Genomic DNA, 20,801 nt, shown 5'->3' with positions numbered 1-20,801 from the left:
TCTGAAAATTGAGCCTTTAGTATCTGTTTACTTTGCAAATTTATCTGTTTCTAATAAAAAATTTTTTTTAATTTAAAAATTTTGATAAATGTATATTTATTTTGTGGTTCCTTGAGCAGACATCCAGCATTCCAGGAAAGAGAACTATACTGATTGCTTGGAAATCTGAGATTGTTTCGATATTATCTCTTCCTTAGAGGCATATGCAAAGAGGAGGAAGTTAATGTTTCCCTTAATTAATGAAAATGTAAAAACTAAAAGATTTAGATAGGTAGCTTTGTGAGAACAAGGTAAAGAGCTCATTTTTACCTTCCAGTTTAAACTCAATTATGTCATCATAAATCTTATGAACATTATTGAGTCTTTCATATAATTTTGAAAGGTATTTAAAATGTTTTAAATACAGGACACATGGTGAAGTAAGTGTTTATCTTTTATAATGCCCTTAATTTTGTAATACTCTAAGAAGATTTAAAATTCTGGAAACTGTTAAAAAGAACAATTTGAAATAAAACCTAAATAGGATCTTAGAGGTAATAGTTTTATTTTCTTCTATATCTTGTTGAAGCATCAGTTTTCCTCAGAAAGTAATTAGAAATCTTTACATGATCATCATAGTGTATTGGAAATGGAGTCTAAATGCAGTTTTTCATAATCATCAGGTTTTTTTTATAATGGTGCTTTTTCTAGCTATTCAGCTCAGCTTCCTGTTTATCTTGCTCAGTACAACTGTGCAGTAGGTGAGGATTTTTCTCTCAATGCTTTCCTGGTTAATGTGCTATACCAGTTTTCCATTTAACTGAAATTTCCTGTTCAAAAATTCCAATTCAGACTTTGAAGTATGCTTATACTTACTACTGGAGTCTTGCCTGTAATGTTGACTATATTTTGAGTAGTAATAAAGTGAGGAATTTAATTTTGAGGTTTTTCATTATCTTTAGTATGTTTAGTTTTGATTTCACTGATCATTGCTGATCATTGCTAATGCTGTGAATTCTAAAACTATCTTTTATTCCTTTCATTTTCCGTACCATAAAGGAAACCTGACCCTGTGTTGTGAACAATTTTTCTTATTTCTTATTTCTATTTAATAGAACTATTCCATTTTTTCCATTTTTATTGACCAGAAACTTATATAACTGCCCAAATAGCACAACTTCTTTCCATTATGCTTTTCTTGAGAAAAATATGATCTGTGGTTTGTTATTGAGTTATTCTAGTTGTGTCTGACTCTTTATGACCCATTTTTGGTTTTCTTGGCAAAGATACTGAAGTGGCTGGTCCTTGCCTTCTCTAGCTCATTTTACAGATGAGGCAGTTTGGTAGAAAGGGTGTAACATTTAAAAAGTTTTGAGAGCTATGATTTCTGGGTAAGTAATCATTTTATTAATAATTCTAGATTATTATTAGTAAAAGGGATGGTCATTTTGCTGTTTCCCTTGGACCAAAGACCACTCATGGTGTTCGACTCACAGTTTATACTCTCGGAAAAGAAAGTGTTCCTGAAGGATTGGTTAACAATTAGAGAATAAGTATCATAATGAGAGGTGAATCTATTCTAATAATGAGCTAGTGGAAGTGACTTTGATCTTGTCATTTATATTAGTTCAAAAGCTTATAGTTCAATTTTCCCAGAATAAGGAGTGCTTGAAGGTAGGAAAGAAGAAAAGGAGGAAGACAGGAAAGGAGGAAAGAAGGAAAAAAAGAAAGGAAGGATGGAAGCAGGCATTATGAAGTGCCTGCTATGTATCAAGCATTATGCCAAGTGGATTTACAAATAGTCATTTGATAAGGATTATTGAAAAGTTAGGATGGAACCAGGTTTTTGAGGACATTGAATGCTGGGCAAAAAAAGATGATTTTTCTTTGAGTAGGTATTTAGGAACCACTGAAGAAATTTTTGAAAGATGCTGAGATGATCTCATCTTATTATTTGGAAGATACTTTGGAATTATTATGTAGAATTAATTGAATCATAATTTGATTTGTAAAGGAAACTTAGCCACCATCTAGACTTATTTTAGAGATGAAGAAACAAGCACAGAGAATTTATAGGACTTTCCAGATAGGAAGAGGTAGAGCCAGTATTTGAGTCTATTTCCTCTGCTTCCAAATTCATTGAGCACCCTTTATCTTATCTCATACTTGTTTTTCAGGAGGGAAGAAACTAGAGATGGAAAACCAATGGGGTAACTGTAGTAGTCCAGCTAAGTGGTAATAGAGGAATAGGAGTTCTTGTGTTTGACATGTGGGTAAGGTATTCTCAAGGACTTTTATAGTAGTTGGAAATATGGGACTAGAATCCAAATGGAACTCAAATTCATATTGCAATTCTGGTCTTATGACTTAATTGCAGAGAGGTAATATGGGAATAAATAAAGATTGCCTAAGGTGAGAGAAATGAGAGAAGAAACAAGATTGCCTTGAGGAATGCCCATAAGGAAGAAATTACTTAAGAACCGAGACAGAATGGTTATCAGAGTAGGAAGAGAACCATAAGACTATCATCTTATAGAAACCAAATGGGTGTATAAGAGCAGAATCGGTTTTAACCATCTTACGATGATCAAACTTGCTAGACTTTTTTCTAGTCTTGGGTAGCCCTGAAGAGAGCAGTTTCACCAGATTGGGAATGGAAATTGCCGATTGGAAAAGGACCTGGGGGAAGCAAGCTTAGGCTACTTATTCTTCACAGAAGTTACAAAGTTTAGGAAAGTTAAATTAGGACCACATCTTCACATGAATAGCCAGAATATTAACTCTGACTCTTCTATCCCTTCAACATTTGAACATTTATCACTCCCTTACCATTTCTGCTTCAGGCATTATAGTTTAGGCCCTCTTTACAACTTAACTGAACTACTTAAATACTCTCTTAAATATCTTTCTGCCTCTGCTTATCCATTCTGACTGTATATATTTAGAGTTCTATGGAACACCATGGAATTTTACTTCATTATTCAGATGACAGGTAGCTTGTACATGATTTCCCATCCTATGTAATTCTTTCCCTCCCAATGCACTAGAGACCATCTAATGATGGTGCTTTCATATATTTCTCTGGTGTCAGTGTTACTCGAGTCATAGTGTCTGTTGTATCACTTTTTTAATATGTGATGAGTACATCCCACACCCCCCCCTTTTCTGATTTTTATCTGTGATTGACAGTGTCTTTTGTGCCACTTCTTGAACTTAATCCTTATCTAGATATTCAAAGACAGTCCATGTTCCTTCCCCATGGACTTAGAGGAGCTTGATTCAGTATTACCTTTAGGGAGAAGCCCTGAACAGACCTTGGTCTCATTTTTTTCAGACCTTGGTCTCATTGTTTCACAGTTTTTTCAGCTTCTTCTTTTGTAGTTTACTTCCTCCCACCACCATGCATTTGTACAAGTTTGCACTGATGCTTTCAGTGCAGACTAGAGGAGAATACTGCTTCAAGGCAATATTTTTTTGCCCTTATAACTCATTTACTGTTAGAAGGTGATTCTAGTAGTGGCAATTTCATTTAGAAAATATTGTTAAGGGGCAGCTAGGTGGCGAAGTAGATAGAGCACTGGCCCTGGAGTCAGGAGGACCTGAATTCAAATGTGACCTTAGACACTTAATACTTAATTTAGCTATATGACCTTGGACATATCACTTAATCGCATTACCTTGCAAAAGCCAAATACAAGAAAACACTATTAATTATATTTACTGGCTTATTTAATTGAACTTTATTAGCTTTAAATTATACTTATTACTTAGATTGAAAGGACCTGTGGCAGTTTATGAGATTAAATAAATATCATGCAAAATAGGGGACAAGCATAGAACATTATTTTATCTTTTGTAAGCAGAAGGAATTGATAACCCAGGCATTTGAGATAGTTAATCACTACAATTTGTCACTGAATTTGACCCCTAAAATTTGGGGCAGTTAAGTCAAGGATTTGTTTTCTGACAAAAGAAAGCCTATATAAATTATATGCACAAAGAAAACAGCTCATGCTACCTTTGTCTGTCTGTCTGTCTCTCTCTGTGTGTGGGGGGGGGGGTTAAGTTTTTCCTAGGCAATGGGTTTAAGTGGCTTGCCCCAAGGCCACACAGCTAGGTAATTATTAACTGTCTGTGGCCAGATTTGAACTCAGGTACTCCTGACTCCAGGGCTGGTGCTCTGTCTACTGTACCATCTCTGTGTGTGTTTGTGAGACATATGTCACAACTTGTTCAACCATTCCCCAATTATTGTGCATACCCTCAATTTCTAATTCTTTGGTACTACAAAAAGAGTTACTGTAAATATATTTCAATATGTTAGACTTTCCCTTTTTTTTAGGATCTCTTTGAGATATAGTTCTAATTTTTGGTATTGCTGAATCAAAGGGTATGAATAATTTTATTGCCTTTTGGGCATAGTTCCAAATTGGTCTCCATATTGGTTGGATCAGTTCACAACTCCACCAACAGTATATTAGTGTCCCACTTTTCTCACATCTCCTCCAACACCAGTCATTTAATTTTTTTTGTCATATTGACCAATTTGATTGGTGTAAGATAATATCTCAGCGTTGCTTTAATTTGCTTTTCTCTCTGATTTAGAGTATTTTTTTAATATGACTACAGATAGTTTTGATTTTATTCAAAAGCTGCCTCTTCATATTCTTTGACCATTTATCAACTGGAAAATGACTTAAAATATTATAAATTTGATTTAGTTCTCTTTATATTTTAGAAATACTAGCTATAAAAGTTGTTTCCCAGATTTCTGCATTCCATTTAATCTTGATTGCTCTAGTTTTATTTGTGCAATATTTTAAAACTTAATATAGTTGAAATCCATTTTGCATTTCTCTATCTGTTGTTTGGTCATAAACTGTCACTTATTTAAATAAAAAGTTTGAGAGGATAAAAGTGTATCAGGAAAGACTTCAAGCAGAAGAAAGTCTTTGAGCTACATTTTAAAGTAAAAGAGATTTTCTGAGGAAAAGTTAAAGAATGGGAAACAGATAGCTTAAGGACATGGAGATAGGAGAAAAGGTGTTGTGACTGACAAAAAAAGAAACCAGTTTGCCTGGATCACAGCATTGAAATGGGGGAGTGGGAAAAAGACTGGAAAAATAGATAAGACTCTAAAAATAGTAATTTACTTTTTTAATGTTTTAGAATAGGAAGTATAAGGGAGTGACAGTCAGATCTACATTTAAGGCAAATTAATTTTCTTAGCAACATGTGGAATGAAGTGATGAATAAGTAAGAGAACACACTAGACTATTACTTGAAATTTCTCCTTAAAATAAGGCCCACTTATAAAATATATAAAAGTATATATGTATGTGTGTATGTGTTGTGTGTGTGTGTGTGTGCTAGTATATGATTATAATTCATTAAATACCATCAATTTCTGAAAAATTTTAGCTGTGGTTCACTCAGAGGCAATTTAATTTAGAGAAGGAGCATAAGTTGGTTAGAACGTTTTGTCTTTACTCAAACAAGTTGTATCAAAGATGTTTTCAGAGAGTAATATAAAAAAATATATAAAAAAGTTGACAAATAACATTGTGAGGAGGAGGAAGAAAATCTAATCCATTAGCCTGTATCTTTCATTTGTTTTTATGTATTGTAAAAAAGGATTGTTAGGTTTGAATAGGTTGTCACTGGTATCATTGAGATCACATGTGATCATATCTTTATATATATATATATAGATAGATAGATAGATAAATCTATATAGATAAATCTATTCACTCATGAGGAAACATGAAAATATGGGATCCACCTATACAGCTTATTTTTTTAAACCAGGACAATTTAATAAGTTTTGCTGAGATTTAATAATTTTACTGGGGAGGGGAAATTTTCTGTTGATGGTCTTCTTGTCACCACCAATTCTATAATCTCCTTTAGACTTTTATTTTTCCTCATCTACACAACTGGAAATAAAAGGATTAGTAAGACAAGAAGATTAATGACAAAGACAATAAAACTCACAGTATATAAACAGGGATGACAACATTTTTCTTTTAGCAGTCTTAAAAGTAGAAACTATCTGGTACCAAAAACTGAGGCAGTCAGAATCATAAATTCCATTCCTTTTACTTATCTTCATCTAAAATGTTGATATATATTAGATGTTAAAATTCTTCAAAATATATAAACAAATTGGAATCTTTAGACATCCAGTATTTTCCTCATATTCAGAAATATTTCCAAAATACATTTAAATTCCTTAGTGATTTGTAATTTTCAATTTTACTTCTTTTTTTTTTAAGTTGTGAAAACAGATGGATGATTGCTAACACTAAAATGGATTTGTGATCTCAGTGATTAGGTTGTTCACTTCAAACATGCAAATCATAAGCTGTATAGGTGGATCCCTTATTTTCATATTTCTTCAGTCAGGATTTCTCTAATAACTTTAGTTTATCACCTATCTTGGTTTTTATAGTCTCTTATTTGTCAAATTGTTCTAAAAGTTGTAGGGCAGGGGCCATAAAAATGAAATAGAAAAAAAGAAACATGGAAAAAAAAATAGAAAATAGTGCTTACTGGAGGCAGCTAGGTGGCTGCATTGAGAAGCATCCTGGATTGAAGACCATTTTAATCCAGCCTCAAACACTGAATAGCTGTGTGATCCTGGGCAAGCCACTTCTGTAATGTATTGGAGAAGGAAATGGCAAATTTCATTATCTTTACCATGTTGGGGTCATGAAATGTTAAGACACAATTGAACAGCAACAGTGCTTACTGTGTATCAAGCACTATTCTAAATACTATGGATATTCATATAATTTCTGTGTTTAAGGAGCTTGTTTTCTAATAGAATAGGAAGCATACAAAGGGGAATGGTGGCTGGAGAGATACTGAAGTTTAGAAAGTTACTTTGATGTGAGTTGATGTGTGGGGTTATTGTCCCTCATCTAAAGATAATGTCTTGACTTGGTAATATTAAAGTTATAGATTTGGGATTAGGAAAGAAGGTTTCTTATGCTTGAGGGGAAGATATTTGACAAGACTATGGAGAAGATATCCAAAGAATAGAAAGTGACTGCATCATAGTGGTTTTTTTTACTTTATTTTTTAAAAAAAATTTTCTTTAATTTATTTACATATTATTAAAATATTCATATTTAAGAGTAAACATAATACCTCCTCCCCCACAAAAATGAAAAGCCTCATGAGAAATAAAGTAAAAGAAAGAAAAAATTGTGTTTCAGTCTGTGTTCTGATACCATCAGCTCTGTCCTCAGGTGAATCACTTTGTTTATCATAAGTCACTCATAGAAGATACTGCCATATTTTTTCACAGTTGCTTCGTTTTCATGTTTTTCCTGCATCTTTCTCATTTCTTTTCCCAATTTTTCTTCTATCTGCCTTACTTGATTTTCAGAATCTTTCCTGAACTCTGAAATAGTCTGAGCCCAACTTCTATGTTTCTTGGAGTCTTTAGATGTAGAAACTTGGAATTGCTCATCTTCTGATTGTGCAGTTTAGTCTTTGTGCAGTAATTGTCTTTGGTCAGGCTCCCTTTTTTTTTTTTTTCCTTTCTGTTTAATCATTTTCTCAGTCTGTGCCTGGTTTTCGGGTGCTTCCTGAGCTTTTGAGTATTATTGGTACACCTCCCCCCCCCCCCCCAGGACCTCAGTGTGTGAGGCTCTGTCTGCACTCCTGGCTCACCCCTCTGCCCCAGAGGCTGTGGGGAGGGAATCCCAGACTGCCACCAGGGTCTGAATATGGTCAAAGCCCCAGAGTCCTGTTCCAGGGACAGAGGACAGACCTCAGCAATCTCCCTCCATTCCCTTACCTTCCGTGGGCTGAGCACTCATGGTGCAGCTGGCTGGAGGTTCCTGCTGTTTTTGTTTCCTAGGATTTGGGCTGCACTGAGGGCCATAGCCATGCTGAGTACCTGGGCTTTGCACTTGCTCTGGCAGAGGTCTTCCTACTGATCTTCCAAGTTGTGCTTGTTGCTCCCTAGGGTGCAGGTTGGGAAACTGCTTCAGCTGCCAGGAACCAGCGCTCCCGGGTGCCCGGGGCTGAAGTTTCTTTGCTCTGGCATGGTGCCGCCCTTTCAACCCAATGGAACAGAGTCTTCCCACTATTTTCCAGGTTACCTTGGGATGGAGAATTGCCTCAGTGGATATTTCTGTGGGTTCTGTCTCTTGATAATTTAGTTAGTCATAATTTTAAGGTTTTTTGAAATATTTTGGAGAGCACCTAAGAGAGGCTCTTCTCCTGTTGCCATCTTGGCCTGAATCACAGTTAATGAACCTTTATTGAAATAGTTTACCTGGGAAAAAAGTCACTAATCAGGATAGGGCCCTAGGTTGGAACTTTTTCCTGAGCCTTAAGAAAGTAAGACTGGTAGACATGATAGATTGGGAGTAGGAAGTAAAGTATTTGTTGAATGACAGAATTAATGGAGTTTACTTCATTTTCTTTACATTATTTATTAGAGCTTTGAAAATTGCTGTTTGCTTTAATAAGAAACAATTACAGTATATTTTCAGTCCATCATCCAAATTATTATTATAATAAATTAATTTTAAAATTCCACTTCCATCTTGGTCTCTGTCTTGAATTATATTTCTTTAGCTTTCTCACTATTAATTTCCTCACAAACAAAATAGTGACAAATAACTGTAAAAATGTGACATCTAATTTACTATACTCTGTACACTTAGAATTGTAAAATGATCAGCTTTTAAATATAAATTTCATTTCTAATGCATAACAGTGTAAAATAGAGGACTGAATTTATTATTTTAAGTTAGGACAGTGCTAGATAGAAGGGCTCTCTTAAAAGCATTAAAATAATTTAATTGATAGACTCATAAGTGGTAGGCAGTCAAACTCACTATTGAAATTTAAAACCATTATTAAAATGAAGGATTTATATGAAATCCTCTTTCACGGGGGCTATATCTTAAACTCATGCTGTACAATATTTTTTATGGTCTTACTGAGGTACATATTAATATTAACATAACTCATAGTTTTCTGTATTTTTATGCTCTAAAATTTTGAAGATTAATTTTTTTGAAAATGATAATTACGAAATAGAAAACCAGTTCTAAGGATGGGCTTCCATATTAAGAGAACTGCAATTAACTCTGTGTTCTCAAGAAATAAGTTTTTGAGATTTCCTTTCCAACAGTACTTCAGAAACAGATAAAATTACTTCCTGTCTCTCAATTTCCTGTATCCATGGTAACCTCTGTATTACACATTCACTATAGAGGAACCAGTGGGAAGAGCACTGTTTCCTGAGTGAACCAGGGCAAAAAATGTGGTAAAAGAATGGAGTTTAGCAGTGTCTCATAACTCATTTTAAAAGCAAATATATTCACCATTCATATGAACAACAAAAAGATGAACATCTGTTTCTTGGTAAGATGCTTTTTTTATTTAAATAGAGACAGAATATTTAAAACTTTATTGAAAACAAAAGAAATTAAATTATAATGAAATGCATATATGAACTAGCATGATTATATGATGAATTATGATCTAATTAGACTAATTATATTATGATCAGAATTGTTAAATGATGTGAAAATATAAAAATATTTAAATGTCAGTGATAGTGTATTAATATTTGTTCATTTTTAGCTTAAGTGTATACTTCAAATAGTGAGTCATTATCCAAGAAGTAATAACACTCCTAATGGACCATTTAACTTTTCATGATCTTAATATAAATATTCAAGTAGTTGAAAAAAAGACATGAAGTAGAATTTTTCATTATACTTTTAAATAATAACTAGATTAATGAAAATGATGAATGGACTAAATGCAGAATTTTGGGCATAATAAAACATTTATTTTCAGAGCCTTTAATGAGCATTATTTACAGATTTGCCTTCTCTTTTTATAGTCAAATCTTATATGATCAGAAAAGTCAAACACAGACAGGGCTTTGTATACATTTTAAATTTTCTGCCTTGCCTATGACAGGCTCTATTAATTAGTTTTTTTTTTTAAAAAAATTGATTCAAAAAGAGATCCCAGGATATCCATCTATTTGCCACTTTTACACTGGGAGTTAATTTAACTGTTGTAGCTTAGGCCTGCCTTTCAAGTATTCTCAAGAATTTTCCTAAAATTACAATGCTTTTATATTGAATTGGAACTAATAAAACCCATGTATGCCCAAATGAATCAATAAATTTTCAGGCTTCTTGTAGCACTATATTTGGCCAATTCTAGTATTTCATGTTTATATCCAAGGAATATTTGAGGAATTTTCAGCATTTCATAATTTATGTTTAGCTTTTGTTCCTAGAGGATTATTTAGTGATCTAGGTTCATTTCATTATCCTACTCTACAAAGAAATCAACTTACTGTTCTTGGAAGTGGCATATCTCTCTAGACATTTAATCTGACTCACTATAAAATCTTAGGATATCAGACTCAACATTTCTTCGTCTTGAAAACTTTAAGTGTTTGAACGTTGAAGGGAACAGTTTAACGAAGGTCCCATCAAATGTTTTTGGTATACTTAAAATCCTTAAAAAAGTTTCTTTGTCTCATAAACATTGACTCAATGCAGCCTTTTGCATTTAAAGAACTAGTCAAGCTGAAATATGTATTTTAGAAAAAATCCAAACATCAATAATGCTGATAAGGATGGATTTAGTTGAATTAATAATCTTACACATTTGATTTTAAGTCATAAAGATTTGGCAAATTTAAATTATATCGTTTAGATGAATGTACCTACAAGTTAGAATCAGAATAATCAACATTGAGGGTAATACATTTAAAACAATGGGAACTTAATTAAAGATTCTTAATATGTCATTTAATAATCTTACAGACCTGCATCCCAGAGTTCTTAAACCCTTATCTTCATTGCTACATCTTCAAGCCAGTTATTATCCTTGGGACTGTAGCTGCAAATTGTTGAGCCTACGTGACTGGCTAACATCTTTAGCCATTACTCTGATCATCTCTTGTCAGAATCCTCCATCAATGCATGGCAGAGCTTTGCTATATATTAAGTCGACTGAATTTGCAGACTACCTTTCTTCTCCAACTAATGGATCACCAGCTGGGGCAATTGAATCTCTTCAGATTTATCACAAGACTATGGCATTAATGATGGCCTGGCATAAATTAGCTACATTTGGAAAATATTTTGAAAAGTCTGAAACTGAGAGTGTTCCCTTCAGAAGAAGAGTTCTGACTTCGACTCCCAGTAGATTTTTTCAAGAACATACTTTTGAGAATCCATCAGAGACAACAGCAGTATTATCCGTACAAATACAGCTTGACCCTGTTAACTTGAGTATGGAAAACAGTAGTGTCCTACCAAGCAGTGCTATCTCTTTAACACAAGAGACAGCTTTGATATGTACACAAGAGCTTGAGAAGTTGAATCAGGCTTTTGACATTTTGTTAGTTTTTTTCATTTTAGCATGTGTTGTTATTATTTTTCTTACCTATAAGATTATTCATTTTAAAAAAGAATTGAAGACACAAGAAAACTTGTGTGAACATAAACTAGAATACTACAGTTTTTATCAATCAGCTAGGTATAGTGTTACAGAACCACTTTGTGCTAGGGCACAGAATCCATTAGGAAGAACAGTTATGGAACAAGTTGATCTTCCTAAACAAATAATGCCTGAAAGTCAGGCACAGGTCATCCTGTTTGAACATTCTGCCTTGTGATCATATTCATCTTAACTCTTTGTGCAGGTTATAAAATTAAAACATAAAAATCTAAATAGAAACATTTTCTTTGATTCAATGAATTTCTTTAATTCAATGAATTTCTTCTTTGATTCAATGAATTTCTTCATTGTATTATTAAGCAATGCATAGTGTCTTTTATATCTACATATATATATATATATAATGAATATTTCCCCTAAAACATTTATTGTTTTCATTATACCAAATTTTATATTCCCCTTGTAAATGCTTTCTGATTTCTCATTTTGGGGGTAAATCATTGAATTAGAAGTATTATTGAAAGTCTTCTTAGGCTGAAGGATTTGTAGAATAATATATCTCTGCAAAGTCATTACTAGCAGTATTTTAGTTGTAATTTAGCAATGCAGAGAAGAGCAGAAAGATTTAATTTAGAAATGGTAAAAATTAGCTATATGTACACATCCATAAAATATGAACCCTATTCTTTCTCCATGCTATATCAAGCCTTTTGATTTTAATAATATTCAGAAACATTTGATTGCTTGTTTTAGGAATGCTATCATTATTTTAACAACCTGCTACATTAAAGATTTGACAATACTGAGCTCTGAACTTTTTTCCTCCTTTGCAAAGAATAAGGAAATTGATTGTTGTTAGAAGATTTGGGTTAAAATCCCAACTTTTCTTGTGTTATCTTCAATTAGTCTCTTAACCTCTCTATGACTCAGTTTCCTAATATGAAAAATGAGGAAGGTTGGGCTAAGATTCTGAAATCCCTTCTATGTATAGGCTGTGAACATAGCATTCTCTGGCTCTTAAAAATCTGATCAAATTTGTGAGATATGCTCCTTTTTATAATTCCTTTCCATTTTGTGCTGATGTACAAAATTAAAAGAATTTAGAGATGAAATTTAATTAATAAGCCATGTTTTTATAAAACAGAGCTATTTATAATTGTTTTAGGTATGAAAAAATTTGACTGAGAAGGGATTATAGAAAAATTTTAAATGTATTTCTTGTGTATATTTTATATATTCTCATTTTATGCTTAAGTTTTCATTAATTAGGAAAATTTCATTTTATACATTTAAAAAATATAGTATTCCTGGTTTAATTGACAGTTTAGAGCTGCCCTGATAATTTCTCATTTTAAAAGCTCTAACATGTTAATTTCTCCTCCCTTGTATGTGTGTAGTTTCTGTCTCTTGAAAGGTATTTATTACCTCATTACAAATTTGTCTAAACTATAAACTATAAACAGGGATTGCATAATTCTGAATTAAGTTCCCTGAAAGAGTCTTTCACTCCTCATAATCTCTTTCACTTATTAAAGCTTTGATTTGGTACATAAAGGATAAATAGTGCTTTACCTTTTTATTAGATTGTTTTCTGGAAGTTTATATGTAAGGTACTTGATTTGTAAATGGTCTTAAAAATATTTAATTATAAGTTTCATAATAATTCCAGTAGGAATTATTTCTTTGATTGTATTTCTATTCCTAGGCCTAACATAGTTCTTGGAACACAGTAAGAACTTAAATCCTTATTGATTACAAAGATAGTAGTTAGATTTCTAGGATAACCTTTAAAAGTCTAATATACTTGGAAGAAGCTACTATTTATAATCCCTTTTTTTAAATGGGAAAATCCATTTAACATTCTACTGGGGATACAAGGAACATTTCCTTCTGCTGCAGCTCTGCCCTTGGCGACAGGATGCCCTCTACCATCCTTATCTTTCTGCCTCACTTTTTCCCTTTCCTTCTTTCACTGCAAGGAAGGATCAGAGAGGGTGTAGGCTGAATCCCAGAGGAATTTCAAAGGCTATGGTGGGGTATTTGGGGAATGAGAGTGGACAGAGTTAAAGGTGGATATAAGGATCACCCCAGGTGCTAGAACAAATGAATTCATAGAAGAGAAATGAGAAAGAATGAAGATTTAACTTCAATTGCTTCGGGGTGGTTAGGTGGCACAGTGGATAAAGCATGGGCCCTGGAGTCAGGAGTATACCTGGGTTCAAATCTGGTCTCAGACACTTAATTACCTAGCTGTATGGCCTTGGGCAAGCCACTTAACCCCATTTGCCTTGTAAAAACCTAAAAAAAAAACTTCCATTGCTTTTCTCTCTCTCTCTCTCTCTCTCTCTCTCTCTCTCTCTCTCTCTCTCTCTCTCTCTTAACTTAACCGAATATCTGGGTCCAGAATCATATTTGGAGTATTAAACTGGTATTTGTGCATCTCATATAAAGATTTTGTCTACCATTACTATTATGACTTTTTTTTTCCTCCCAGAAAGCTCATGGGGAAATCTTAAATGTTTCATGTGTTAATATGCACAAAAATCATGTTCCAGTAAGACTGAACGTAAAATTCTCCTTTTGTTGTTGGTAGTGCCTTCTGTTTGGGATTTTATTTGGGACTTCTTCATACTCTAGTATATAGAATGTTGGATTTGGAGCAAGGATAAATGGATTTGAATGTTCCTTCCTATATGTATCAGCTGTGTGACCATAAAACAAGTTATTTAATCTGAGAGATTCAGATTTCCGATCTGTAAAAAGGGAAAAGTGATATTAATACTTTTGCATTTTGAGAGATTGTTGTGAAGATATTTCTTTACAAACCTTATAGCATTGTGCACATATGAACTATAATTAAATGCTCAAGTTTGAACCTCCTAATCTGGGATACTTAGCTTGTATTATGCTTGTATAATAGTGGTCCTATCAGAAAGTATTGCTGAGAGAGCTGGAAAGCAGAGCACTATGTCCCTGTTTTCACCCATATGAAAAATAATCAAAAAAGCATTCCACCTCATTCTACCTCATTCTACCTCACCTCAAGACCTGTTTTTAATTACAGTGATATTCCAAAGAAAATTTGAGTGCACACATCAGTTTTAATATCAATTATCTAATATAGCACATTCGACTTCAAACTTTTTTCTGACAAAAGCCCCTTTCACACCTGATTAAATTTTATTTTATTTTTTAAAAGACCTTTTTTGCCTCTCTCTTGGGAATTTCATATTTCAGAGGTAGGTTTTGTTGCTACTATTATCTCAGATTGTTTTTGACTGTTAGCTTTTCTATATTTTTTTGATGATTCCATATATGTTTTCTCCTCTGTGCCAACATTATGTTTTACCAACCATGGAGAAAGAAGATTCCCTTTGCTACTTTCTTTTTGAAGCTATCTGGTAGTCTCTCAAAGTAATGGAAGTATTTTTTTCCTTGTTTGGGGAAAAAAAAAAGAAAAGAAATTTTTATTTTCTCTTTCTAGGTTGCAAAGTTTTTGAAGAAAAGAACCATATCTTATCCATCTACAAACCAACATCTAACCCTAGTCATCTAACTTAAGTTTTTGAAGATTCAAATTCTTCACATATAGATTGGGGATAATATCTATAATGACATATCTCAACTGGTTAACAATATGGATCAACTTTTATAAATCTTTTAGAGCTAGATAGTAAAATAGATAGAACACTGAGCCTAGTATTAAAAAGATCAACTTCAGCTTCTGACACTTAACACTTAACAGCTGTGTAATTATGAACAAGTCACTTAACTCAGACTGCCTCAGTTTTATTTCCTGAAAAATTGGGATAACTAAACCTTACTTCCAGGGTTGTGAGGATGAAGTGAAATCATCAATCTAAAGCATTTAGGAGAATGTCTGGCATGAAAGTAGGTGCTCCATCCCTTTTTCCTCTTAAGAGGAAGAACCCATGAGATTTTGCCATATTGCTTTTTTTGCAGGTCTCAAAATGTACTCAATGTGTTGTGAATTAGGATTATCTCTTTTCTAGATTGTGAGTTTCTCAAGGTTTAGAGTCATAGATTACCTAAAATCTGAATATCTCTTCAGTGCCTACTACCATGACCTGTACAACATGGGCACTTCAAAATAATTATTCTTGAATAAGTGAGCCAGTAAGAGAGTTGAGTGGCGATGGTATGAATAGAATGATTGCCTGTCATGTGTGCTGGACTTTGTGTGACTCAGAGCAAGTCCTTCACTTCTATGGAACTCTAAGGTGGTTGGACTAGGGGGAGGAAAATCTTAGTAACATTCCACCTAGAAGTTTATATGTTATTTAATAAAAGGTGCCTCATTTAATTGCTTTGCTCGTCTCTCTGGCATAGATTGTTATAGACACAGTAAATTCAAATAAGTTTTTTCTACTCAGATTTATGATTCCTAGGTGGTATGTAGAACGGAAATTCTGTCTTTGTCATCACCCCAATCTTTCTCCCTCTTTATTCTTGCTGTTTTGTAATTGCTAGCATCCCCTTCCTTCCAACCTGATCTTCTCCGTGTTCTATTACAGCTCTACCTATCCCTTCTATTGTAGTTAACAGACTAACTTTTGATTTGAATCTTTTTCCTTTTCTCACTTCTTCCATCTTCTGCCACTCACTGAGACCTGAATCCATTCTGATGTCATAGCATCCTTGGCCATACTTTTTAGTACTCCCTGAACTTTCTGTCATACATTCTCCCTTTTCTGAGTCCTTGTCCCCAGCTCACTGGTCTCACTTCCTTACTGTGGGGGAGTGGAAACACTCCTTGTTCCACATGATCTCTTCAGACTCTTCCCCTACTAATATCATTCTGTAACTTCTCATTTGAAATGTATTCAATCCATATTTATAATCCATTTATGATTCTGGTAGCTGTTATCATTTATCTCCCAAGACACTTTATTTCCTCAATGTATTTAGTGCATGTCTCAAGGTCTTTCTATCATAACTTTTGCTCTCATACCAAGGGACTTCAGTGTACATATTGATACTCTATCAAATATATAATTTCTTGAACCTGCTCTACTCCAATTCATAGCCTTTATTTTTTCATCTCCGCACAAATATTTCATTTTCATTATTGTGAACTATGAGATTTTTTTTATCTTCTCATTATATTGTTTCATTTTTTTCTTTCCTTCTTCCTTATTGTCCCTGATCCTATTCTTAGTCACCAATCACTCTATCTCAGTTCTTTTGCTAGACCATCATGCTTGTACTGACCACTCTTTTTTCATCTTCCTTCCCTTATCTCATTTCCACTTTTGAGTCATTTCAACTCTACTGTATCTTTAACATTCAACTGCCTTGCCACCTTGTTAAATCTCTGATCATATTTTGCCAAGCTCCAATCTTTGGTTACTTCTGCTTTCTATTTTTTTGCTCCTATTCACCTGATACTGAATATAGCAAGAGAAAATCATGTAGTCCCACCGCAAATTTGTTAAATAATCATAATTTGTTCCTCGCTAAAGCAGGGAAGTATTTTTACACCTTCCTAATTGATTCACTATCACACTCAGCGTAGCACCTTTTCCAAACCTTTTTTTCCCCACTCAGATCTTCCCTAGAATCTCATCTAGTCTACTGTTTCAATTTAGAATCTTCCATATTTCACTGAAAAAAAATTGAGGTTATTTGCCAAGAGCTCATTCTTCTTTCCTCACCTTAAATTCTCTCAGATTGCTTTTTCCCAGTATCTCCTCCTTCCTCTTTTTCTCACAGGGAATATTAGCCCTTTTCTCTACAATTGACAAGTGATCATTCTATCCCTTTTTTAGGGAAATGACTTTCTTCATCCATATTCTATTGTCCCTATTGCCAACCCACTTGTGGCAACATCAGAAAAATAAAATAATTTTATACTTTTATATATATCTATATCCATATAAATATATTTAAATGATTCTCTTCCAACCACAAGTTCTCATAGTTTTGGTTTGGCTTCATGGTAGTATGAATGGAGAGGAAAATAGTTTTCAATGAGAAATTTTCTTAATCTTATTATCTTGATGGTGATGGTTTATTTTTTTTTAAACTGGCAATAAGTTCTGTTAAGCTGGCACAATTCTTGCAGTTGATAAATAAACACAGTAGAGCATAAGAAAAACATTTTTATCTGTATTGAAACAGTTGAACTATAGGTCCAAAAGTTTGCTGGCAGAAGTATATTACACACACACACACACACACACACACACACACACACACACACCCAATACTCTATGCTGGCAGAAGTATATTACACACACACACACACACACTCTCTCTCTCTCTCTCTCTCTCTCTCTCTCTCTAATACCCTATGCTTTCACAACTCATAGGAGTCCTTAATATTAACAAATTTAGAAAATGTACCTTTGTATTCCTTTAAAGATGACACAGTAGATAGTGCCATCTTTAAAGGAATACAAAGGTACATTTTGCATTTGGAATTAGGAAGACCTGAGTGACTGTGGGCAAGTCATTCAACCTCTGCTTTAATCCACTACTGTTGATGTTTGTAGAAACAAATCTAAAATATTGACTGCTCAAAATTAAAAATTAATGTGAAAACATTATCATTTTATGCAAAATTTTTTAACTCTGTTCTTTAATAAAGGTATTTCAGATCTCTTATGCTTTTTTTCATTCTGTGTTATTTGAATGGAACTCCCTTAAGGATTCCTAGTCTTATTTCCTTTCTAGTGATTGTCATTAATACGAAATTTATTAGTGTAGTTTTCTGTAAATATCCAGGTGAATTTTGCATGAAAAGGTATGTGTTCCAATTTAGAAAAAAAATATTCAGAGTTTGACCTGGAAAATACCAGGAAAAGATTCTAATTTTAGTTTAAATGTATAATTTCTGTTTCTGTGAAAAGTCATGAGTTGGGTCAGTGACCTGAAAATAGTATTTTTCTTTTAATAAATTTTGTCCCACCATCACATTTAATTTTATATTATATCAAATTGTTTAAGGTATCTGGGGACCTTTGGAATTGAAATCTTTTTTGTATTCCACATTTACCTTTAGTTAGGAATATATAATGAAAGGGCCAGGGGCGGCTAGGTGGCGTAGTGGATAAAACACTGGCCTTGGAGTCAGGAGTACCTGGGTTCAAATCCGGTCTCAGACACTTAATAATTACCTAGATGTGTGGCCTTGGGCAAGCCACTTAACCCCATTTGCCTTGCCAAAAACCTAAAAAAAGGGGGGGGAAGTAATTTAGCTAGTGATTGTGATACATTATATGATGGTAAAAATCAGTTGGTAAGAGTTAGTTGGGCGAGTTTATAAGGTTAGTCCTTAAATAACAAGAAATTTTGAGTAAAAAAAATACAAAACTTTGTTTTATAAACTACATCCTTATCCTCTACAATGATTTCAAAATTAAATCCCAACTCCTAAAAAATGAGGGGGGGAGGGGAAGAGGGAAAGAGGAGAAGAGCAGATTAGATGAAAATTATATCTGTTATTCCTAGAAAAAATCATTCAAATGACATTAACTCCTTTTGTGGGTCAGATGAAGGACTACTGATCATATAAGTTCTGTAACATCTTCGTTGAACATCTTAGTACATCAGGTATGCAGAGCAATCTTCTGGAAATACAGTGATAGCTATGATACAGACTTTGTTATCAAAAGCTTATAATGTAATATATGGAAATAATTATGTACAGATAATATAAATAGATAGATAGACTATTATAATGTAATATATGGAAATATTTATGTACAGATATATAAGTAGATAGATAAATAGATAGGGAGGGAGAGAGAGAGAGGGAGGGAGAGAGAGAGAGAACACACAGTGACACAAGATAATTCCAAAGGAGAAGTTCAGGCAGTTTTAAGGAGGAAGAGAAGAAAAACAACATGAAAGAAATACTACATGAATTAAGGAATTAAAGGAATAGAAAAAACTTGAAATAGAAAAGGGAGAAAATACCTTTTTAGGCATGTTTGGGAGAAAAATCATGGACAAATATACAATGGAATGAGTGGCCCAAATTTTTTGGAATTATTGATTGTAATTAATTATATTATAATTATAATATAGTAATATATATTAATTATATATGGTTGTAATTAATTATAATTGATTAATAATTGATTACATGAAGGAAGGTAGCATGGGATTAAGGTGAAACGTGGTAGAGTCAGGTCATGAACAGCCTATTATCGGGTTTTTTTTTCCTACAAAGAGAAAAATGAGTCTATAGTAGTCATCAAGGAGCTTATATTCTATTTGAAAGAAACAATATGTATATAGAAAATTGAATACGAGAGCTATACAAAGTAGCTTCTGAGATGAGTTAAATATAACAAGCATTTTATTATCAGTAAAATGGGAGTTCCAGAGAACACAAGGGAAAATTAAGGCTTAGTGGGAGAGGGAGATGGATCTGGGAGGAATAAGGCGGATGTGATTGATTGAATCTTAGCAAGTGACAGTTTATGCTTGTGAAATCATAGACTAAAAGATTGTCATGCCCTTCATGGTAGGAATAATGTTAATTTGATGCCAGTTTCTGAGCAGAAGACAAAAATAGCAGGGTGGGAGATATGTGTAGATATGATCCTGCCAGAGGGTAATGGCCAGGATTTTTGAAATCTTAGGCCTCACTGTTTATAGAGGTTGAGGCACTTTCGAGGTTATGTTCCTTAAATTGTCAGTCAGGTCATGTCTTCTAAGGGGCTTACCGTGTTGAGTAGATTTTCCATGGGTAATTGTGAGAGTTTGAATTTGGGATCTAGGAGATGGCATTTAATTCTGGACTAGTGGTAAATATGGAAGATGATTGATGACAGAACAGATTGAGGCTTACCCTAGTTTGGTTTTGCCTGGTCCTATCTGATGTTATGGTGACATCTTGAGGCATCATGGTGCAAGTGATACAGGTTTGGAATTGAAATCAGAAAGACTTGGGCTTGAGGCTGTTAACCTCAACAAATTACTTAACCATGTTCAGCTCAGTTTCCTCATTTGTAAATTGGGAATATTGATAAAAATGGCTTCATGAGGATCAAATAAGAAGTAAAAGGACTTTACAAAACTGTAAATCAATCTAGAAAGATGAATATGATGCAATAGGATAATAATCTGAGCAGCAGTGAAAAGGGATTGAAGAGGGTTTAGACTGGAGGCAAAAAGAGTAATTAGTAATTTAGTAGTCTAGCTAGGAATATGTCTGAGATCCTGAACTATGGGGTAGTGGTAAGAGGACCTAAATGCAAAAAAAGAGAGGGAGAATTGCTGGAATTTGGAAATGTGGAGAAAGGGAACAGTTTAAGAGGAAGGGATGGAGAGTGTTAAGATCCTATTTTCAATACTATCAACTCTAGATTAAGTACTAAAGCATTTTGATC

At 33.6% G+C, this 20,801-nt stretch overlaps 2 protein-coding genes across 3 annotated transcripts in view; both read left to right on the top strand.

The window, feature by feature from the left end:
• The window catches only part of IPO11 (importin 11), a 196,945-nt gene that overhangs the window by 141,780 nt on the left and 34,364 nt on the right, over positions 1-20,801 (top strand). The window lies entirely within an intron of this gene.
• On the top strand, positions 412-12,685 carry LRRC70 (leucine rich repeat containing 70). The gene is given in 7 exon segments (XM_074208653.1): positions 412-419; positions 7,958-8,039; positions 10,167-10,374; positions 10,377-10,515; positions 10,517-10,571; positions 10,573-10,676; positions 10,678-12,685. Coding segments are annotated over 7 exon segments (1,575 nt in total). The 3' UTR covers positions 11,657-12,685.

Source organism: Macrotis lagotis, chromosome X, assembly GCF_037893015.1.
Source record: "Macrotis lagotis isolate mMagLag1 chromosome X, bilby.v1.9.chrom.fasta, whole genome shotgun sequence".
NCBI classification, from domain to species: Eukaryota; Metazoa; Chordata; class Mammalia; order Peramelemorphia; family Peramelidae; genus Macrotis; species Macrotis lagotis.
Note: the sequence above shows the minus strand (reverse complement) of the source record. Positions and strands in the feature narration are given on the sequence as shown.